Genomic DNA, 24599 nt, shown 5'->3' with positions numbered 1-24599 from the left:
TTTCCAGTCATTGCTCTCTAAAGCTAGTTAGCAATGGCTCACAAAACTACCTTCAACTTCCTTCAAACTGCATGCAGTGACATACAAATGGTATCCATGAGTAGAAAAAGGACTTAATAGCCAAACTCTAGCACTATCCCTTATCTCCTCGATAATGGTGTAGGGATGCCGAGATAATTATACCCTAACTCAGGGGTTTCCAAACCTTTTTAGCCCACGACCTCATTTTGATATGTGAAAAAAAAGTATGTAATTAACAGCCAATGTTTACTTTTTTATTTGGGCTATGGCAGTCAATTGAAAAACATTCTAACAGTATTTCTGCTTGTCTTCTCAACTTACCATCACAAACTTTTACTTGCTCTTGTGGCTTAATGGAAGCAAGTCCCCGAAGCAATATCCCAACATCTAGTGCAGGACTGCCCAACCCTGTTCCTGGAGAGCTACCGTCCTGTAGGTTTTTGCGCCAACCCTAATCTAGCACACCTGATTCTAATAATTAGCAGGTTGATAAGATGAATCAGGTAAGTAACACCTGGGGTTGGAGCAAAAAAACCTACAGGAGGGTAGCTCTCCAGGAACAGGGTTGGGCAACCCTGATCTAGTGGAAAGCCTTCCCAAAACAATATGTCCTCGTGAATAGCATCCCCCGACACGTATAGCGAACAAAAGTCAATGCATGGGCATCTCGACCCTCACAGCTAACATCCATTTGGAGAGCATAAGCTGGGGAGTTTCCTCTTGATTGCTAGCAATAGCACAAATTATTCGTTTAACAGTGTTATCTGACAAAGGTATTGATGTGAGTTTCTGTGCCTCTGCCTCCCCACATATTGTTTTCACTGTATCAATTGCGGCCGGTAATATTAAAGTCTCTGCAATAGTGTGTGGTTTCATAGCGTAGCGGGCCTAGCCATTCACCATCAGAATGATTCAAGTGAAACGGTCAAGTGCGGCCTCTGGTTGAATTTTTACTTTTAGATGTGAATCATTTTCATTCAGATTTTTAAGGTTAACCACATTACAATGATTTTGAGATACAAAGACGATATACATATTTTTTTTGTATATTTTCCCGCAACCCCATTTTCATATCAGGGAGTCGCGACCCCTAGTTTGGGAACCGCTTCCCTTACCCCTCTTGCCACAGTCTTACAGAGACAAAGCCTTTTGCTAAAGACGAATAACAATGATTGACACTTGTTAAAGAGAAGACTACAGACACAGCTTTGTGTGGAGGGATATCTGTCACTGGGAGAGATGTGGCAGGGCAGGACCAACACACTGGGATTAAATGCTTAGGGTTCTTTAGATAATCAATTTATCTGCCGGACGTAGTACAGTCTAACTCAATATGTTGAGGGCAACAAGTGTACCAGTAGTGGTTTTAGAAGGCCTACATGATGCCCAGTAATACGCTGAAAAGATTACGGAACGTTCAGTTTTATGCTTCTACTGGATCATATGTTTAGTCCTGCTTGATAAGGTTTTAATCAGGCTGGGTATAACCAGTCCTTTCCTCACCTTGGTTTGCGCTTCATGGTCATCATCATCTTGACCAGCTGCAGCAGTAGGAAGGAGAAACTGGGCTCAAAGACCCCAATCAACTTCATCACTTCGTGTTCAGCCCTGAGGTGGGGCCATCTGCACCTCTGTCAGGGGTCCTGTCAACTCTGGGCCATCCGTCAACAAAAAAATACATTTTTAAAAATACTTTCATCTGGAAATGTAACAGTGGGATGAGGCATGTGAGTAATTGGGGGTTAGATGTAACCGCAGATTCTCAAACAGAAGGTGCAAACTGAAGGGATTTGCTGCTATCCAAGTTCCAGTTCTATCTCTGTTTGTGTATACCTCTGTGTGCTCCTCTATCAGCTCTTTGTGGATGAGCAGGAAGGCATGGTGAGTCTCTGTCAGGATATCCAGAGCTCCTGTCAGGGTCTTCAGCTTGGCCCCACTGCTGCTCTGACCTGTGAGCACACATTGTTACTCAATGACACCACCTTTCAGAATACTATGACGGTTCTGACCTGGCTGGAGTGAGCATGGCCCTGGCCTGGGTGAGCCTCACTGACTAACCTGCCATGGTGAACTCAGTGAAGGCCACCCTCTCCAGCAGGGTGAGGAGCAGCTCGTAAGGCGTGTCCTTCAGGCTGAGGAACAGGCGGACAGCCTTGCTGTAGTGCAGCTCTGCCAGGCTCCTGTGCTGCTTCCTCAGGTGCTCATCCCCTACCTGGCACAGAGGAGGAAACATAGAAAAAACATACTGAACACCTTAATGCTCCTCTACAGATACAACACAACCTTTAAATGTTTTAAAATATTTGACTCTGGTTACAGTGTACATCCTAGGCCTAGTCCTTACCTGGTTGCAGAAGCAGCTGTGGTACATGGAGGCCAGGCGGTGGTGGATGGTAGCAGCTCTGTCCTGGTAGAGGGGCTGGCGGGCCGACTCGGTCTGCAGGTCACAGTACTTCAGAGACTTCAACCATTTCACCTAGGGCAGCATGTAGAGTTAAGGTTAGTTAATTTACTAGACATTTTCCATTCTGTTCATTCACCTACTATGAATCTATTAAAGTGTGGCCCATGGCCTCTTACCTGTTCCTGGGCCTTCCTGGACAGAGGGGCATAGTCTGCGGCAGAGTTGCCAGGGTGTGGTAGTGGTACCTTATTGTAATAGAGAGCCTCCTCTTGGGAGAACTCTCCTCTGCTCAGATCTGCAGACACAGCACAGTAGGCCTGGGCACAGATCCTCATCAGTCTGCCTGTGTTGCACAGCAGCAGGGAGGTGTTGTGCTGTCTTCAATGGCCTCAAAGGAGGTCAGCAGCTCGTAGGCTGCCTCGTAACACTTACTGCTCACAAACAGCTCGTACTCTGGGTCCGTGGCCAGGTCACTGGCCATGTTAAAGGCTGGGGGACAGTCACACAGGCCAGACTCTTCTAATTTGTAACAACAATAATGCACTGCATTTATATATAGGATTGGTAAAGTTTTTCCATAGTAAGTATTATAATGTTAGCGTTTGTTATGACAGGTTCTTGCTTTTGAAAAGCACTACATTAAATGGCAAGACCTTTCAATTCTAAAGTATATTTAAACATTTTGGGTCAATTGTAAATACATTAGGAGGGACGTATTATATGTTTATTGTTGAAAAGTGTGTGAGTGTCTCCTTACTCTGGCAGCTGCGCTCTCTGTGCAGGCTGTGCAGCAACTCCTGGTCCTCCTTAGTCTGGTAGCTGTACTCTTCCAGGTAGGCAGCACGGTTACTTGCAATCTGGGCCAGCATCAGCTGGATGTCCCCATAACAGAGACAGACACTGGCTGTGGAACAGTAGCACCCGCAGGTGCAGGATACTCCTCACCGAACAGCAGGCATCTGCAGAGGGAGAGAGAGAGAGGGGGATGAAGGAAGGGAGGTAGACAGAAACACTAATTTGAGGTAACAAAAGTTTAACCCTATTACAACATGTCACCTACATTATCCATCAGTCCGATCTCAGACAGCCACTCTGATCAAGGTTGACTACAGAATGCTTAGCTGAGCCGGAGAGGAGACACTGACCGTGGTACTGCAGGGCCAGTTTGATGTACCGCAGGGCCCGGCCGTACTTGAGCAGGTTAGTGGCAGTGTCTGAGCCTTGGACGCCTTGAAGAAGAGCTGCAGCTTCATACGGTGCTGCCAGGACCCTGGGATCATCTCTGACCGGGTCGGATGCTTCAGGTCTTCCTGGAAGGGACCAGCTGTACCCAAGAGAAATAGAGAGAGATTGAGGGGAACGGAGAGAGACGGAGGGGGAGGGCGGGAGAGAGCGAGATGGAGGGGGAGAGAAAGACGGAGCGAGAGAGAGAGAGGGGATAATAAAGATAGATAGGAAAATAGTATAAAGAGGAAGAGAAATTGAGGTATCTATTAGGGGCAAATTCACATATAACAAGGAACCTGCTCATTATGGTATAACAACATTCATAATCAATAATGTCATATATCTATGCTTCAGAATCTTGATGGGGTCCGTGATGGCCAACCAGGAGAAGTGCAATCCCTTTCTCCACGGCCTTACTGCCATCCTCGTACTTCAGGGGGATGGGGGTGTTGGGGTCAGCAGCTGGGATGTCATTCTCCTTCTTCATGCTGCAGTCCACTGCTTTCAGGACCTGCCAATCACATCCAACAATTAGAGCTCACGGAACACAGCATTTAGTGACAACCATTCCCATAGCTATCACTACACTACAGTAGAGACTCACCTTTAAGACGTAGCTGAGGACGTGCCGACATCTTTACTCCTTGTTTTGAGAGATGGGAAATGCATAGATTGGCTGCAATATGGGAAAAGAACAGGATGAATTCATTGTCAAGATAAAACATCTAAGACACCAGTACTCACTCCAGGTAGTGGCTAGTTTCTGGTTACTGTGGCTAGGTCAAGATACAGTATATCAACACGGTCACCCAAACAGAGTAGCTAGCGACAAATGTGTGACACTCACCCTGATCTGGTGAGTGGACTTGTACTTCTCTGGAACAGACAGCTCCCACACTGATTTGATAATAGCTACAGCTTTGCTATCATCCTGTGGGTCCGAGGTGGTACTGCAGGAGCCATTCTCATCACTGTCCTCTGGTAGATCTTCTTGATCCTCCTCATCACTGTAGCTGTCCTCTGAGCCCCCGGCCCGCAGCGACTCCCCTCCAGCTCCCTCCTCTGGAGACTCGTCCAACTGGAACAGCTCTGCCTGCATGTAGTGGGCTGACGCTATGATCTGAGCCAATCAGAGAGGGGAGAGGACGGTCAGAGAGGGAACAGCCGACCACAGAGAAGTAACAGGCTAGCCGGGTTTTTCAATTAATGTGTAAATAAACTTTTTTGCAAATGTCTCTTTGGATATCAATGAGAGGTCTGCACGGAACTTTGGTCTTGTGGAGTAAGTAAGAGTCCAGTCCATTACCTGTGGGTGCCTGTCCTGGTCCAGGAGCTTGACACAGTTGAGGAGCAATGTTCTGATTGTCACATAGTGCTTCCTGTTCTGGCTCTTCTTCAGCATCATGTTGCTAGCCACTCTGCAAGAACAACAATGCACATTCTACAAAACAGAATGTATAGTCTGGTGCCACCTGTTGGGACTAATTTGCCATTAATGCATTGACTGACAACACTATGTGTTGTGTACTAGTTTCAGGTATATTGTGTTGATACTGTACCAGGTTGCAGGTACCTACTTGTAAAGGAGCACAGCCACAGGCAGGGTGAAGGGGTTCTGGCATTTCTCCTCTGCTGCTTCCTCACAGAGAGTGGTGAGGTCATACAGCTTTACGATGTCACTTCCACTAGCTGAGGAAACACAGAAACAGGACAATTCGATTAAGTAGGCCTACTACCACATAGTAGTGCTTATTTACTAGGTTATTCTCACATGTATTTTGTAAGTCCTACTAGAGGTAAAGTTAGTGTGTTGTGTTATCTCCCACCTTTCAAGAGCCAGTAGTGGCCCTCTTTGGTGCAGTTAGACTTGAGAAAGGACAGAATGTTCTGAGCGATGTCTTTCACAACCCTGGTTGAGAAGGTGGAGTTCTCAAGATCAGGGATGTCCTCTGTTTTGATCATCTCATATTTCTGACCAAAGAACAATCAGCACTAACATTAGAACAGTGTTCAATTGTGAATAAAATGACTCATTTGGGCAGTAAAGACAAGGCTTATTTACCTGGACGATGCCATTGACATGAAAGCACATGACGAGCTCTGGAACATTGCACATCAGATTGCCCAGCCAGTAGTCAATACCTGTGAGAATGTTGATTGGCTTGTTGTTATCCCTAAAAAATAAAGAACCTTCTAGGTATTTTGCAGGGGAACATTGCTGTGGAACAGTAGTAAACCATCTGAAACTGTTTATACTGACTGCCATGAATAATGCTTCTGAGGCCATTGTTTCCCGTTTTTCGTGATTCTGACCGGAGCCGCAGGCTGACGGCTGGGTAGCATCCTCCTCCAAAGATAAGCATGTTGGACCCCACCAGCATGTGGATGTCCTCAAACGTCCACAAGATGTTCCTCACAAAGTCATTCCTCAAACCCTGTCAATCAAGTTGGAGGAAAAAAGTTGAAATGATACTTGAATTGAATAGATTTAACTAATTTACAATCAAAGAAACAAATGCCAACCAAACAAAAGAGAGAAAATACACAGTCTTCAATCATCCTGAGTTTGTTGATGAAGTTTCTTAGCACTAGCCTACCTGACTGTTCTCCCCTTTGTTGAACAGTGTGGTAAGGTTCTGCTCTTTGGAAGCCACTTGTCCCAATGCATACTTGCTGTCCATGGGAACACTTTCCTGTAAAGAATGGACATACAGTCACAAAGGAAGACACAAAGGAAGAAACTGTTAAACTTAACAAGAGCACAGCAACACACCAGGTACTGCACCAGGTACTGCACCAGGTACTGCACATTGCTTACCATTTCCATAAAGTGTGGCCTACCTCTGTGTGCTGCGGCCTCCTCTGAGTCTGAAGCAGTGCTGATGAAGGTAGTGGGCCAGGAGGGACCAAACTCCTCCGCCCCACACTCCTCATCTCCCTCATCAGGGTTGTCTGATTCAGGGACAGGCTCTATGGCTCCATCACAATTTATACTGGCGAAGACATTGAGCAGTACAACCATTAGGATTTACTTTGGCCCAAATAAGGTTCTTGTTTCTATTGCAAGTATTTCACATTGACAAGTAGGCTAGAAGTCCAACCTCAAATATCTCACCTGTAGTAGAGGAACTTGGATAGGATTGCTTTTTGGTACCAGTGTTCTTTACTCTTCTTTTTCCTCTGCCACTTCTGATCTATTACCCTCTGGTAAAACTCCTTTAGCCATGTCCAATCTCCTGTCTGTGACATAGTGTAAAAACAGAACATACCATACATACAGATCATACTACTATCCTGGCTACAATCAAAGAAAAACACAAGCAAATGTATTTCTACATGCATTGTCAATCATCCAGACATGAGGCTCTCTCACATCCTTCATTGACATCAAAACAGGCTTCTTCTCCAATGGCTGTCTAACTGTACCCGAGATGACCTCATGAAGAGCTCCTGAATGTCCAGTTCATCCAGGAGGAGAGTCCTTCCCACGCAGTGGACTGCCATACTGACATGGGACTTAGTGTAGGGGATCTTCAACAGCTTCTTGATGTTCTGAGTAGAAAAGAGAATGAGACCCTTAGGTTCACCAAACAGTTTTGATTACCAAACAAGTCAAATACATAATAGCAGTAGAAATAACACAACAATCTTAGCTGTTCAGTGGATAGACCTACCTCAGAGTCCGACACCACATCAACATCATCCCCAATGGAATCAATGAAGTCATAGGCCATCCCAAAACTGCAGCAAGGAGAAAGTACATGTACATGTGCACCTTGCAACAATTCAGTGATGATACATACCACCAGATACCACATCTCGTTTTGAGGGCTGAATAACCGGCACTTCACCTGGAGAAAGGCTTGCTCTTGCTGCTGGACCCTAGTACAGTGAAGCCTGCAGGCCCAATTTGGGGGCTCTCCCGTAGCCAGTTGGCAGGAGGCAGCTTCAGGTCCGTCTTCTCCTGTAGTAGTGCATAGGTGGTGGGTGGAGGGGTACTAAGCAGAGTACTTCCCCACCTCACAGCTCTTTATTTCGTTGTTGCCTTGGCTAATTTCCAAATCCTTTGACACATGTAAACAAAGCCAAAGGAGGCATTGATGGTAAGCTGAGCTCACTTGTCTGTTAAGTCACTGACAACTTGATTCAATATAACAAGCAACAAGTTAAATGAATCTGTAGTTATTGTGATGTTAGTTACAACTAACTAAATACATTTAAATATCCCATGTACAGTATGTACAGCTACCTGTCCTGTACAACGTCATAAAATAATGTGACCCTGCAATGCATGCGTAAACAGATAGCTAACTGCAGTTCAAAGCGAACTAGCTATTGCTTACCTGTCATACACGTCTTCACTTCCACAGTCTGGAGGGACGCCATCCTCTCGGTTCCCAGCTGTTGCTGAACTCATTCTCTATCTACAAGCTAGCTACTGGCCACAAAAACGAATGCTGTCCAAGAGGTACCCGTCCATAGCAAACTATCTGCCTTAAAATGTCAACAACAATTGCACAGTGACAAGATGACTGCTGGCTAGCTACTGTAGCTGCTAACTCACCACCTACTGGTTACAGTAGCTAGCTAACGTTTTAACGATACACACCAAGCAACATATTTGTTAATGATCTGAACGATATGAAAATTAGCTGACAAATTGAGTAACTGCTTTAACATTATCTATCACTGTTTTGCAGAACCTTCCAGCCTGTATCAACATCACTTGCTTTAGCCGTTCTGTCTGCTGCTGTTGACAGACCACACGTTTGTGTAAAGCAAGAGATCAGAGTAGCGAGAGAGCTCACAACTTCCGGGTAAAAAAATACTAAATAAAAGACCGCATTTGCAGGATTATGAATTGAGCCAAACTCCAAATGAAGCTATGAAGGGTAAATGGCTTTTAATCTAATACAACAGGATGTGGTAGCTAGCTGTTACTTAACGGATATAATTGGATTTGGACAAAGGCGACAAACACATATAAAAGAAGGGTGGTTACGGTTGGACTTTTAGTTTGATATAACCTGTCGGTTGTGATATACTGTGAGGCTTTTTAGTGGCTGCTAACTTCACATGTTCAATTATGATCCGGATATGACAATTCCTTCTGGAAGTTTACTTCCAGTGAATTTCCAGAAAAGGCCACAATAAATTGAATTTTCGGGATAATTTTTATTCATTCTCTTATGTTCTGATTCTTTTATTTTTCTATTCTTTACCCTGATTTCTTATCTTTAGCTAAATGTATTATTTCTTTATTTTCATATTCCTTTTCCCCCCAGTTCCCTTTCCCTCTGTTTTATTATTGGAAGGTTAAATAAAACTGCCTTCAAATGAATTGTAGTAAACTGGGATAATGTGCCTAGAAAGCAGGGAGTAAGGTGGGCTGAATTGTGATGTAACACGCAGAAATAAAGACACCATTTTTTTCAAATGGAATACAAATTATTTGTGATTAGTATGTTACTATAGTTACTGTTGTTTGCATTCTTTGTGAGAAGAATGTGAGAAGCAAAAGTATTATAAACCCTGTCCAGTTGCCCATGTTTTGTGCTGTCGTTACAAAGTTTCAACCTTGAGAAAATGACAAAAGGTGGTAAGAAATACTCATCAATGGAAAAGGATGGCAAATGGGTAAGATTCTGATTACTTTTAATTTCTCACTATTAGCTTATGATGAGCCCATTATAATTGTACTCAACTTTGCAGATATTGACATATAAAGTTATTATAAAGACACCCCTGTACCTTTCCTAACAACTACATGTCTTTCAAATTGTGCAGCTGGCTCATGTAGGTTTACCAGCAAATGACACCAGTAACCGGGAGACATGCACCAGCACAGGGTCTATGCTGTCTCAGAGTGAACCATTACCTCCAGCATCTAGCACAGAGAAGTATCCAAAGATCTTCATCAACACAGAACAGGTTGGCAGGGTGTAATACATTCATGCAGATAGTGAAACATCTTACTCAAAAGTGTCTATATGTTCTTGGGTTGTTGTTATGTGTGCAATGTCTTAGAAGAATGCATCACCTTAACTTCCATGAGGATGATTACATTTATCCTTTATACAATTTACTAATAATTGTTGGCATAATAATATCAACATCTGGGAGAAAGTGTGATATATCAATTAACTATTCTCTTTACAGAAAACCATGGGAAGAGTCTATCCATTCTCAGCCCATGATAACCAAGCTGCACTGCAACATACCATCAATGTATTTGATGATGTAAGCAATATGCCCACTACAAAGAAAACAAAGACATCATCTAGGATGTCGTCAAATGAACACTAAGGTTTTTTAAATAAGATAGTACAACTAAATAAAATTGGAAACACAAAGGAAACAATACCATTTTTCTTATGGCGTTTTTCATAGGGATTAGGCCGCAAGAAATGCCTGGACGAGCGTAGGCAACATAACTCCCACTTCTGCCTGTGCCACCATGGAAGTGTAAGTTGCGTGGGGGAGACAAGGGGAGACTTCTCAGCCTATCAGACAGACTACCAAGACTGCCAGGACACAGAGGGCTCCTCCACCAGCAGGCGTTTTCCCAGGAACCATCTTGAGAGGTCCACTGTGGCAGCTGCTGCCCAGGCAGGAGAGCACTTTATGTGGTTCGGGAGGCATGATGAGGACCGTCCTGTGCCCCTTGAAGTGCTGGCAGCTACAAACTGCTCCTCCTCATCCAAGCCTTCCAGACACTTCTACCATAGCAGGCATTAGATGAAATCACCAAATTATCCAAATACTCTTCTTTAGGAAATCTCAAAGCAACACATCTGGATTGTCTTACAAGTGCAAAAACAAAACAAAAAAAACGTTGAGATACGGAGATGTTGAATTGTATTATTTATACATTGCACCTTTTACAGTAAAACTGGGTTCTTAAGGAAAAACAGATCAAACTACCATCCCCTTTGTTCATCAGTAATTAATCAAATCCAGACTAATTACGTAATGAAGGGCCATCTATTTTCAAGTACACCATTCATCACAATATTTAATGAAGTAGATAGAAAAACCTTGTAAATCAATCACATCATAAATGAGAAAGATTATTGGATGTGATGTACAAAAGGCAAAAGAAGAAGAAACTGAGGAGACGTTGCAGCCTGGTCTTAAAGACGTAACATAGTACGTGTAAATCCGAGACACTGAAATTAGTATGATATGTTATGCTTGGTATAGTTACATAAGAGAGAACGGAAGTAGGGTATAACACAAACGTCTTTCAACCCAAAGGTTGAGAGTTTGAATCTGATCACGGACAACTATAGCATTTATCTAATTAGCAACTTTTCAACCACTTACTACTTTTTAGCAACTTTGCAACTACTTAGCATTTTAGCTAACCCTTCCCCTAACCTTAACCCTTTAACCTAACTCCTAAACTTAACCCTAACCCGTAGCCTAGCTAACGTTAGCAACCTAGCCACCTTGCTAGAATTCATAACATATCAAACGTTAAGCAAATTCATAACATATTATACGTTTTGCAAATTTGTAACATATAAGACGAATGGTAATTCGTAACATATCATAAGAAATGGGTGATGGACATCCACAATTAATGCATACCATACAAAACGTAACATACACCATATATACAAAAGCATGTGGACACCCCTTCAAATTAGTGGATTCAGCCACACCCGTTGCTGACAGGTGTATAAAATCGACCACACAGCCATGCAATCTCCATAGACAAACATTGGCAGTAGAATGGCCTTACTGAAGAGCTCAGTGACTTTCAACATGGCACCGTCATAGGATGCCACCTTTCCAACAAGTCAGTTTGTAAAATTTCTGCCCTGCTAGAGCTGCCCCGGTCAACTGTAAGTGCTGTTATTGTGAAGTGGAAACATTTAGGCGCAACAACGGCTCAGCCGCAAAGTGGTAGGCCACACAAGCTCACAGAACGGGAAAGCCGAGTGCTGAAGCACGTAGTGCGTAAAAATTGTCTGTCCTCGATTGCAACACTCACTACCAAATTCCAAACTGCATCTGGAAGCAACGTCAGCACAAAAACTGTTCGTCGGGAGCTTCATGAAATGGGTTTCCATGGCCGAGCAGCCTAAGATCACCATGCGCAATGCCTAGCGTTGGCTGGAGTGGTGTAAAGCTCGCCGATATTGGACTCTGGAGCAGTGGAAACGTGTTCTCTGGAGTGATGAATCACGCTTCACCATCTGGCAGTCCGACGGACTAATCTGGATTTGGCGGATGCCAGGAGAATGCTACCTGCCCGAATGCATATTGCCAACTGTAACGTTTGGTGGAGGAGGAATAATGTTCTGGGGCTGTTTTTCATGGTTCGGGCTAGGCCTCTTATTTCCAGTGAAGGGAAATCTTAATGCTACAGCATACAATTACATTCTAAACAATGATGTGCTTCCAACTATGTGGCAACAGTTTAGGAAAGCCTGTTTCCTGTTTCAACATGACAATGCCCCTGTGCACAAAGCGAGTTCTATACAGACATGGTTTGTCAAAAATCGGTGTGGAAGAACTTGACTGTCCTGCACAGAGCCCTGACCTCAACCCCATCAAACACCTTTGGGATGAATTGGAACGCCGACTGCGAGCCAGGCCTAATCGCTCAACATCAGTTCCCGACCTCACTAATGCTCTTGTGACTGAATGGAAGCAAGTCCCCGCAGCAATGTTCCAACATCTAGTGGAAAGCCTTCCCAGAAGAGTGGAGGCTGTTGTAGCAGCAAAGGGGGGACCAACTCCATATTAATGCCCATGATTTTGTAATGAGATGTTTGATGAGCAGGTGTCCACATACTTTTGGTCATGTAGTGTATCATACTAAATGGATGTCTCGGATTTACATACAGAATAATACGAAATGCTCTGAGACCAGGTTAGACATTATGGTATTATATTCCTCTACTGATTAAGATTCACCATGAAAATGCAAGCTTGTTACTTCGAACTTGGTTGAATTGATACTGCTACAATCCAGACCATCTCAGGCATTTACACCAGCTCAATGGCAAACATGATTGAGATGGAAAGTGTGCGTGTGTGCCTGCATGTGGTCTGCTCTGTTTTCAGTACTGCAGTGCACCTACAGAGGGTTTTAGGCTAAATGCACATATCTCTAGCAGATGGCAGCTATGTGAGTAATGGTTATTTTATGTAACATAACAGATAAGTACAGTACTTATCTGTTATGTTGTGCATGACCTCATCAAGAAAGACATCACTTATCGGGGGCCCAGGCTTGGAAAAGAAAAAAAGTAAGAAACCGGGTTTGAACCTCATGTCAGAGACAGGCAAATTAGAGCATCTGCATGGAAGGGAGCTTGATGGTGTCTATTAGACATGCTACAACATGTTCCAAAGTCTGACAGATACCCTTCAGAAACAATCTGTTTCACTGTAACCACTTAAAGAGGACATGGCCGACTGTACTGGAGCACTGAGAAGAGGAGGTAGGATTGGGTGTAAGGCAATGAGAACACCTGCTTGGGATGTCTGTATATTCTCTATGCGGGCAAAAGAGAGAGAGAGAGAGCGGGAGAGAGAGAGAAGTGGGCTGGGGAGCAGCTGCTCTCCTTCATTGAACACTCTCCAGGGAGATTGTTTTTCACTATTTATTTCTCTCCAGGGTCTTTCTATCTTGCCTGACCTTTACTTCACCGTTAGATCATACAGTATTAAGAAGAGATTAATTAGACAATGAACTGACCTTTTGAACCAGCCGTTCTCTCACAGTTAGTAGGTTTGCTGCTGGAGACAGTGGATTGACAGAACGTGTTCAGTAACCACAGGAATAGAGAAAGAGGAAGATAGTAATCTATCTTCTAAGATCGTCCTCTATTTTTTATCTTCCACCCTATGGAAGACTTGTTAAAAATAACCAGACTTTACATTACTGTAAAGAAAGGCAAAGATGGATCCACCTGGATCCGTAATTCATATGTCACCATCAAATCACCATCAAATATCTTATCTTCAGAGGCAGTTGCACATCAGGAATCAAATCAAATTTTATTTGTCACATGCTCCAAATACAACGGGTGTAGACTTTACAGTGAAATGCTTGCTTACAAGCCCCTCCCAACAATGCAGAGCAAAAAAATAATAATACAATGAAAAATAGTAACACAAGAGGAATAAAATACACAAGAAAGGAGCTATATACAGGGACTACCAGTACCAGAGCAATGTGTAGGGGTATGAGGTATATGAGATAGATATGTACATGAATGCAGGCTAAAGTGACTAGGCATCAGAATAGATAATAATAAGAGTAAAATAAAGAACAGAGTAGCAGCAGCATATGATGAGTATGTGTATTTGTGTTGTGTTGGTATGCATGTGTGTTATTTGTATGGGTTTTGTGTGAGAATGTCAGTGTAGTGTGTGTGATTTTGCATATATAGTGTGTATATGTAGTCTTGTGAGTATGCATAGAGTCAGTGCAGATAGTCCGGGTAACCAGTTAATTAACTATTTAGCAGTCTTATGGCTATTTAGCAGTCTAATGGCTTGGGGGTAGAAGCTGTCTCGGAGCCTGTTGGTCCGAGAGCTGATTCTTCGGTATCGTTTGCCGGACAGTAGCAGAGTGAACAGTCTATGGATAGGGTGACTGGAGTCTTTCGCAATTTTTGCTGGGCCTTCCTCCACTTTGACTTGAACTGAATGGATAAGGTAAGAAGAATGGAGGTGGTATCAGGGTTTCTGACGCCTTTGGATTGGAGGACGGCTCATAATAATGGCTGGAACAGAGCGAATGGAAGGCATCAAACACATGGAAACCAAGTGTTTGATGTATTGGATACCATTCCACTAATGGCGGTCCAGCCATTACCACGAGCCCGTCCTCTCCAATTAAGATGGCACCATCCTCCTGTGGTCTGTATTAATGCTTGGGGAGAGAATTGTCGATACAGTAGCCATGAAGAGGAGCCTCTACTGTACTGAGAAGCAGGTGCTACTTACAAAGTAACACCTGCGCCTCGCTGTCTGGCAGTCCGTCTGTCTGTGTGTTACTGTTTAGAATGTATTTTCTGTCTGTACCTGCTGGATAGTGAGACTGTAGTGCTCGTCTTGGACTTGCCACAACATGTCTGTTCGATGCATTGACTATACACCACACCCCAGCCTCAAGGAGCTCAGCATAAACACACACTCATACACAAAAGCACACACGCACACATACAGTTGAAGTCAGAAGTTTACATACACCTTAGCCAAATACATTTAAACTCAGTTTTTAACAATTCCTGACATTTAATCCTAGTAAAAATTCCCTGTCTTAGGTCTAGGATCACCATTTTATTTTAAGAATGTGAAAGGTCAGAATAATAGTAGAGATAATTATTTATTTCAGCTTTTATTTCTTTCATCACATTCCCAGTGGGTCAGAAGTTTACATGCATTCAATTAATAATTTGGTAGCATTGCCTTTAAATTGTTTAACTTGGGTCAAACGTGTCGGGTAGCCTTCCACAAGCTTCCCACAATAAGTTGGGTGAATTTTGGCCCATTCCTCCTGACAGAGCTGGTGTAACTGAGTCAGGTTTGTAGGCCTCCTTGCTCGCACACACTTTTTCAGTTCTGCACACACATTTTCTATAGGATGGAGGTCAGGGCTTTGTGATGGCCACGCCAATACCTTGACTTTGTTGTCCTTAAGCCATTTTGACACAACTATTGGAACTATGCTTGGGGATATTGTCCATTTGGAAGACCTATTTGCGACCAAGCTTTAACTTCCTGACTGATGTCTTGAGATGTTGCTTCAATATATCCACATCATTTTCCTTCCTCATGATGCCATCTATTTTGTGAAGTGCACCAGTCCCTCCTGCAGCAAAGCACCCCCGTGCTTCACGGTTGGGATGGTGTTCTTCGGCTTGCAAGCAACCCCCTTTTTCCTCCAAACATAATGATGGTCATTATGGCCAAACAGTTCTATTTTTGTTTCATCAGACCAGAGGATATTTCTCCAAAAAGTAAGATCTTTGTCCCCATGTGCAGTTGCAAACCATAGTCGGGCTTTTTTATGGCAGTTTTGGAGCAATGGCTTCTTCCTTGCTGAGTGGCCTTTCAGGTTATGTCGATATAGGACTCGTTTTACTGTGGATATACAGTGGGGAGAACAAGTATTTGATACACTGCCGATTTTTCAGGTTTTCCTACTTACAAAGCATGTAGAGGTCTGTAATTTTTATCATAGGTACACTTCAACTGTGAGAGACGGAATCTAAAACAAAAATCCAGAAAATCACATTGTATGATTTTTAAGTAATTAATTTGCATTTTATTGCATGACATAAGTATTTGATCACCTACCAACCAGTAAGAATTCCGGCTCTCACAGACCTGTTAGTTTTTCTTTAAGAAGCACTCCTGTTCTCCACTCATTACCTGTATTAACTGCACCTGTTTGAACTCATTACCTGTATAAAAGACACCTGTCCACACACTCAATCAAACAGACTCCAACCTCTCCACAATGGCCAAGACCAGAGAGCTGTGTAAGGACATCAGGGATAAAATTGTAGACCTGCACAAGGCTGGGATGGGCTACAGGACAATAGGCAAGCAGCTTGGTGAGAAGGCAACAACTGTTGGCGCAATTATTAGAAAATGGAAGAAGTTCAAGATGACGGTCAATCACCCTCGGTCTGGGGCTCCATGCAAGATCTCACCTCGTGGGGCATCAATGATCATGAGGAAGGTGAGGGATCAGCCCAGAACTACATGGCAGGACCTGGTCAATTACCTGAAGAGAGCTGGGACCACAGTCTCAAAGAAAACCATTAGTAACACACTACGCCGTCATGGATTAAAATCCTGCAGCGCACGCAAGGTCCCCCTGCTCAAGCCAGCGCATGTCCAGGCCCGTCTGAAGTTTGCCAATGACCATCTGGATGATCCAGAGAAGGAATGGGAGAAGGTCATGTGGTCTGATGAGACAAAAATAGAGTTTTTTGGTCTAAACTCCACTCGCCGTGTTTGGAGGAAGAAGAAGAATGAGTACAACCCCAAGAACACCATCCCAACCGTGAAGCATGGAGGTGAAAATCTCCCTCGATCTGGGGCTCCACGCAAGATCTCACCCCGTGGGGTCAAAATGATCACAAGAACGGTGAGCAAAAATCCCAGAACCACACGCGGGGACCTAGTGAATGACCTGCAGAGAGCTGGGACCAAAGTAACAAAGCCTACCATCAGTAACACACTACGCCGCCAGGGACTCAAATCCTGCAGTGGCAGACGTGTCCCCCTGCTTAAGCCAGTACATGTCCAGGCCCATCTGAAGTTTGCTAGAGTGCATTTGGATGATCCAGAAGAGGATTGGGAGAATGTCATATGGTCAGATAAAACCAAAATATAACTTTTTGGTAAAAACTCAACTCGTCGTGTTTGGAGGACAAAGAATGCTGAGTTGCATCCAAAGAACACCATACCTACTGTGAAGCATGGGGGTGGAAACATCATGCTTTGGGGCTGTTTTTCTGCAAAGGGACCAGGACGACTGATCCGTGTAAAGGAAAGAATGAATGGGGCCATGTATCGTGAGATTTTGAGTGAAAACCTCCTTCCATCAGCAAGGGCATTGAAGATGAAACGTGGCTGGGTCTTTCAGCATGACAATGATCCCAAACACACCGCCCGGGCAACGAAGGAGTGGCTTCGTAAGAAGCATTTCAAGGTCCTGGAGTGGCCTAGCCAGTCTACAGATCTCAACCCCATAGAAAATATTTGGAAGGAGTTGAAAGTCTGTGTTGCCCAGCGACAGCCCCAAAACATCACTGCTCTAGAGGAGATCTGCATGGAGGAATGGGCCAAAATACCAGCAACAGTGTGTGAAAACCTTGTGAAGACTTACAGAAAACGTTTCACCTGTGTCATTGCCAACAGAGGGTATATAACAAAGTATTGAGAAACTTTTGTTATTGACCAAATACTTATTTTCCAACATAATTTGCAAATAAATTCATTAAAAATCCTACAATGTGATTCTCTGGATTTTTTTCCCTCATTTTGTCTGTCATAGTTGACGTGTACCTATGATAAAGTACAGGCCTCTCTCATCTTTTTAAGTGGGAGAACATGCACAATTGGTGGCTGACTAAATACTTTTTTTCCCCCACTGTATATACTCCCCTTTATTACTTTTCAACCCCGCCATCCTTTCCCTACTTGGGGTAAATTAGTGAACAACAATGCCCAGGCCTCTACTTCCAGCCTATACTTATTATCTACATCTTATGGACACAGTCAATTTTACAATCATTCTATTATTTTATTTTTTTGTTTTTGCTCCTGAACTACTTCTACTCTCAACCTCTCCGACCATTTTCATGATGTCCATCCGGTTTGCTTCTATATGCCACAGTCAACTTAGTGTATGTAACCTTCTGACCCACTGGAATTGTGATAGAATGAATTATAAGTGAAATTATCCATCTGTAAACAATTGTTGGAAAAATTACTTGTGTCATGCACAAAGTAGATGTCCTAACCGACTTGCCAAAACTATAGTTTGTTAACAAGAAATTTGTGGAGTGGTTGAAAAACTAGTTTTAATGACTCCAACCTAAGTGTATGTAAACTTCAACTGTACATACATACACACTCTTCATAGAGGAGGAAGAACACTGAGCTACCTGGTGGCAGGTAGCTCAGTGGTTAAGAGCGTTGTGCCAGTAACCGAAAGGTCGCTGGTTCTAATCCCCGAGCCGATTAGGTGAAATTCTGTCCATGTGCCCTTGAGCAAGGCACTTAACCCTAATTGCTCTGGATAAGAGCGTCTGCTAAATGACTAATTTATTTATTTTATTTAACTCACAGGGGAACTACTGTATGAACTCAATTACAGATGACTCGACCCCTCTCTCCTTCCTTTTCTCTCCCTGTATATTTGTAGGTAGCTTTGTTTTTTTTTTGCTCTGCCCACTCCACCCACCCTATGTTCTGACGTAGTGACATATTTTAAATCTCTGTGGCAACAGCTTCCTAATTTATTCAGTTCACTGAGAGGTCAACAACAACCCCACACCCCACCCTAACTCTACAAACACTCAGCAAAACCCATTCCCTCCGTCGTAACGATGATAAGTGAAAGAACCCATACTATGTTTCCATCCACACCATGTTTGTAAGTGTATATGTGTATTTGCACACGTGTGTATGCGCTTGTGTTTGTGTGTGTGTGTGTGTTTGCGCATGTTTGTGTGCACACTGTGATGTGTAGATATGGACCAACAAGTGCAAACATAGATGCCAGCTGGCGTATCACACTTCCTGTCTCTTACAGACAAAAGACAGATTTCAGTAAACAAGCTTTTAACCAAAGCTTACCTTCATGAATATAAATGAGACTCTTTGAAATGAATCGTACCTCTTTGGTAGTGGCGGCACTAGTCTGGATCCACTGTGTCTGTTTGCTGTGATTTATTCGCAGGTGTGTCTCTTTGATGTGACGAGTTGAGAGGTTCTGCACCTGCTAGAGAGGCTTTGATAAGGTGATGAAGATTGCCAGACAGTTATTTGTGAGTCATTCCACCTCAAAAAGCACAAGAAAGAGGGTTTCAACACCCACCATCTCAGATTGTTCTGAAATCGTTTCTGTAGTTAGAAACGGGTAAGATTAGCATAGCATAGCATTCCTGAAACATTATTTTGTTGAAATCAAGTTTGATCTCTGAGAAATTAAGCTAATTGATTGCACCCAAATTGGACATTTTAATTTATAGGATTCATATAATCTTTAATAAATATAGTACCTAACATCAGATTTGGACCATAATTCTTCCTAACAATGAGTAAGACAATAAAATGATCAAAAGCCACCCACAGACCCCCCCCCCCCCCCCCCCCCCCACCCCAATCCCAATCCAACAACCAGTATACAGTATCAGTTCTCTATGTCTAACAAGTAGTATGGACCTGCTGTTTGGAGTATTGCTTCTTCAACCTTTGTAATGTATTCCCTGTGAATCTGGTGATGTTTTTTTTCGCCCTGTTCAGAGAAATTAGCCATTGAAGTTTCTTGCATTCTTTACCATAAATTAGTGTGAAAGTACCTCGTTTTGCCCACTAGATGCTGCTGTCCTTGCTACTGCAACCACAATATTTGATCTATTTTGCTGGTCTCTTGTGTTTATTAAATGGATCACAACATTTCCTTTGCAACTTCGGGTAGAAAGCCAATAGCTTTTGCTCATGATGAAAATAAATTGTGTGGTCAATTGTGTGGTCAAGCCAGTCCTCAATGAAATGTTTGTCCTCCTCTTAGCAACCTAATGATTCAAACCAACTCTCCTTGAATATCCCAAAGAAATGGCAGCTCTCTGAGAGGGCTATCCGTGTGGTGACTTTTCCTACAAGCCCAAAACGTTGATGGAGAAATGGGCTAGTGACTAAAATGTGATAACCCTAATAAAATAATACAATTATAAACCGTTGCACGGCAGTCGTATGTTTTTCAATAAAGTTCTTAGAAAACATCTCTATATGTAGTGTGATTAGTGACATTTACCATTAAATCCAACCCAATAACATTACCATTGCAATACAACATTTCAGTGTGTGTTTGGGCATTTTACCATTGAAACCATTAGGACTGCTGTAGCCTAATGGTTTGCTTGTTCGCCAATTGCCAGGAATGGTCTAACTAATCCAGACCCGTGTCGTGGACGTAGGTCGGGGTGCCTTGTTAGGATCCGACAGCGAGCGAGTAAACTGCCGCTCCCATCAATCCTATTAGCCAATCTTCAATCATTGGAAAATAAATTGGATGACCTAAGATTACAGTTATCCTACCAACGGGACATTAAAAACTGTAATATCTTATGTTTCACCGAGTCGTGGCTGAACGACGACATGGATAACATACAGCTAACGGGCTATACGCTACATCAGCAGGATAGAACGGCTGACTCCGGTAAGACAAGGGGTGGCGGTCTGTGTATATTTGTAAACAACAGCTGGTGCACAAAATCAAATACTAAGGAAGTCTCAAGGTTTTGCTCGCCTGAGGTAGAGTATCTTATGTTAAGCTGTAGACCACACTATTTACCAAGAGAGTTTTCATCTATATTTTTCATAGCTGTCTATTTACCACCACAAACCAATGCTGGCATTAAGATTGCACTGACTGAGCTGTATCAGGCCATAAGTCAACAGGAAAACGCTCATCCAGAGGCAGCGCTCCTAGTGGCCGGGGACTTTAATGCAGGGAAACTTAAATCCGTTCTACCTAATTTCTACCAGCATGTTAAATGTGCAACCAGAGGAAACAAAACTCTAGACCACCTTTACTCCACACACAGAGACGCATACAAAGCTCTCCCTCGCCCTCCATTTGGCAAATCTGACCATAACTCTATCCTCCTGATTCCTGCTTATAAGCAAAAACTAAAGCAGGAAGCACCAGTGACTCGGTTAATAAAAAAGTGGTCAGATGACGCAGATGCTAAGCTATCTCTATTGCACTCCACACTGCCCTTTCCCACCTGGACAAGAGGAACACCTACGTGAGAATGCTATTCATTGACTACAGCTCAGAATTCAACACCATAGTGCCCTCAAAGCTCATCACTAAGCTAAGGATCCTGGGACTAACTGACGGGCCGCCCCCAGGTGGTAAGGGTAGGTAACAACACATCTGCCACACTGATCCTCAACACGGGGGCCCCTCAGGGGTGCGTGCTCAGTCCCCTCCTCATTTTAGTGTAAGTGTAAGATGATGGGATGATATCCTTGGGACACAAAGCATGACATTGTCAAGTCTTTCCTATAAAAACAAATAGGTCTACTGTATATGGATAGAGAAAAGAGAGACATGTTGCATGAAATACGTATTCTTGGTCAAACATTTCAATAACAGCTGTTGTCATCTGGAGTCTGTTTCGTCAAGGATTCAATTGGCGTAGTCTTAGTGAATGGCTGTTGTCTGGAAAAAGCTATATTGTTTCCTCATACCGCTATCTCCACCACCACCTTGACCTGCTACCTTGAAGGTACGTACCCTCTAACATTATTAACAAAGAGCTCCAATACTGCCCCTCTCCCAGCCCCCCTAGACACAAGTTTACCCTGATGTTGTGCCGGATAAAAACAGCAAGCCAGTTTCGGCAAACGACAGCCTCTGTAATTCCCTTTCATTGCAGATGTTCGTAGCAGTAATGAAGTTTTGCACTTTGCATTTCTTTCATTACCTATTCATTAAAGCTGCGACCAGAAAATAGAGTTGCCATGGAGATGGCTTGGCAAATTCACATAACATCCTATATGAATGTTTTCTGTTTACTCTGGTGCCAAGACTACACCCTCCTCCTCTCTCCCGCGCGGCTCTTTCGCACCCTCACCCTCTTTTTGTGTTCTTCCTTACCCTTCTTATAAATTCTCTATCTCACTCTCTCTCTCGCTCCCACCCTCACCCTCTCTCATGAAACAAATTTGAACTGATGCAATGAGCTCACATTAGGACGTGTGTTTATTTCTGCTCAGACTGGTTCATTACAGTATCATCCTCCAGACAAAAACAGTGCTCATTTTAGGCTGAAAAGAGAAAGAGCCCACTCCACTCAGAGGCAGAGAGAGAGCTGTAATTTAACAGCAGTGCTACGTGGTCCCACTACTATGTCTATCCCTGTGCTCTCTGTAGGACATGGCAGTCAGTCTGCGTCCCATCCCAACCCAAAGGTCCTTGTTACCATGTGCCTAAGCTCTCCAGAGGCTGTGGGGATAAAAGCACCAGCTATCTCATTCCTACAGAGAACCAGAGGACAAGATAAATCATGCAAATGTTCCCATCATGGAGGAAGTTTTCCCAGCCGAGATAAGAACTCCCTAGCTAGCCTCTATCTGGAAGTAACATTGCTAGCCTCTCACGGAAGGTGTGTGTGTGTGTGTCTGTGCGCGTATGCAAGTTTATGTGTGCGTGCACACGTGAGTGCGTGTAACCATCGGTGTGTGCATGTGTGTTGTTTGTTAGCTGTGGTCTTGTCCGAGCTGGTGGCTCATGTCCCAGTTGGAGGGTCGATTGGTCTGGCGTGTTTGCTCCAGGCAGGATAAAACACTGGCTCCTACTGCACATCCCACACACACTTGTTTTTCGCAACTCCTCTCCATTTTCTTCTTACTAAGGTAATTAATAAGCAGTTGTGTATGCAAAATCACTTGTGGGTGGTGTGTAGGCTAATATGACCTTATGTTTACTGTAATAACTAGATACATATACAGTGGATAATTCAACCTGAGGGGGAAAATATAAAGAAAAACATTACCTACCTATTTCAAGGATGGATTAATCCATTACAAACACACAGCATATGGAAAAACATGTCAAAAGGTGTGCAGACTGTCAGTTAACAGAGAATGCAATGCTCTGTAATCAAGTAACAGGATCCCTTTTATTCGGGTGAATGGAGATGGTTCATTTGAGTGTGTACATCATGTTGAGTGCTCGGCATATGCCTTTAATCAGCCTGTAATTAGGCAGATTCTCAATGCCACTATAATTAAGATATTCAAATGCACTAATATGGAGATTTCATACACAACATCAGGGAAATGTCTCTAATTCTCATACCATTCTCAGTCCAGCTAGACAAAGAGTGAGCGGCTTTGTTATAGAGAATGTCTCAATTACATTGCAAGTAATTAGTATTAACTATGCATTAGTTGTCACTCCTGTATATTATCAATTGCTAAATATTGAAATAATCATTTTTCTAAATCCCTTTTTTTTTTATATATAAAAATTGATCAAGATGTTCATCCAAAAACATATTTCCAAAACAATTCATGACAAGACAAACTATCCCCACACACACTGTAAAACAAAGCCAATAGTCTCCCCACATATAGACCTGACAGCATTGTAGAAATACCTGCTCCCTCTGCTTTTCTTTTCTTATTTCAGCCAATGGCTTCCTGCCATTTCCGTGTGTTCATTCTATGGAGCACCTCTCAAGACTTCCACATTTCTACTTCCCTCTAACCTCTCTCCCTCCTCAGTAAACCGCTGCCTCACAACAATTTAATCCCATTACCCAAGACTGTTAAACCGATCCAATTTCACAGATTAGGAATGCAACACAACTCTGCTCCCTATTCTGATGTCTGCTGCATGTATACTCAGAGTCGTCAAAGCAGAGGTTTTTCTGGTTCAATGAAAGTCAATGAACTAAGCAGACCAGACCCAGCTGCTATTGCATGGGTGTCTATGGGAGACACACCCAGTTAAGTAGACTGGAACTGACAGTTTTATTTCAACTCTAAAAGAGCTGAGTGAACTATCTTAATTTATCCACCATCGTTGGAAGTGTCTCAAACAGTCAGATCAAAATGTCCAACAAGCTCAGATGTAGGCAGTCGCGTTCCCCTGCTCAGACGTTGCATGCATCAATCAATGGTTCCGTGGCACGTCATTGACTGTGTCATCGACTGACAGATTGCTATAACATATGATGTGGTTAGCTGATACTTAAAATTCCCCAGGCGTTGTAAGATCTGGCATGAGTCAGTAACGACTGGGCAGATGAACAAAGCTTTATTTAGCCTTTTCAAATGTTGTTGTGGCCTACTAGATATTGCCTGTGATGTATGTGACAAATGGAGGTTGTCTTTGTCCTTTGACTCAGAAATGATTTTAGACTCATTTTGAGTTGTTTACCTTATTTGAGCAGCACCCCTGATAGTTCAATTAACCTGAACAAATACGTTATTTGTTTAATCAAACTTTAAAGCTGGTTGGTTTCCTTTGAAATAACACTCACGGAGAACATATCAATTATCTTTCTCAAAATGGAAACAAACAAAATGTAACTTTCCTTTCAAAACAATTTAATTGCAATTTTCTCGGGGTAAGAAAGGATATATTCCACATCTTTATTGTATCCTCTCTCATCGGGTTCTCCATTCCTACAGAACCTCTGTTCTTTAAAAGTCAGGA

At 43.0% G+C, this 24599-nt stretch overlaps 1 protein-coding gene and 1 pseudogene across 2 annotated transcripts; one reads left to right on the top strand and one right to left on the bottom strand.

The window, feature by feature from the left end:
- Positions 1 to 1684: 1684 nt before the first annotated feature.
- Positions 1685 to 8069, bottom strand: LOC311133178 (erythroid differentiation-related factor 1-like; annotated as a pseudogene). Its single transcript, XR_014615192.1, has 21 exons — positions 7996 to 8069; positions 7504 to 7702; positions 7327 to 7393; positions 7079 to 7204; positions 6768 to 6892; positions 6494 to 6645; positions 6250 to 6345; positions 5966 to 6087; positions 5715 to 5826; positions 5479 to 5623; positions 5230 to 5341; positions 4959 to 5070; positions 4500 to 4772; positions 4257 to 4328; positions 4028 to 4163; positions 3571 to 3749; positions 3183 to 3384; positions 2602 to 2914; positions 2366 to 2497; positions 2080 to 2233; positions 1685 to 1970 (listed from the first exon to the last, which is right to left on the bottom strand). The product of XR_014615192.1 is annotated as an erythroid differentiation-related factor 1-like (transcript).
- Positions 8070 to 9238: 1169 nt separating this feature from the next.
- On the top strand, positions 9239 to 10390 carry tex36 (testis expressed 36; the record flags this gene model as incomplete). The annotated part of the gene is made up of 3 exons (XM_084166611.1): positions 9239 to 9289; positions 9440 to 9583; positions 10043 to 10390. The coding sequence occupies 3 exons, from the start codon at positions 9239 to 9241 to the stop codon at positions 10388 to 10390; spliced, it is 543 nt and encodes a 180-aa protein (XP_084022737.1).
- Positions 10391 to 24599: the final 14209 nt, after the last annotated feature.

Source organism: Coregonus lavaretus, assembly GCF_964263955.1.
Source record: "Coregonus lavaretus genome assembly, chromosome: 1".
Taxonomy (NCBI): domain Eukaryota; kingdom Metazoa; phylum Chordata; class Actinopteri; order Salmoniformes; family Salmonidae; genus Coregonus; species Coregonus lavaretus.
The sequence above is the reverse complement of the archived record's forward strand: the minus strand, read 5'-3'. Positions and strand labels throughout refer to the sequence as shown.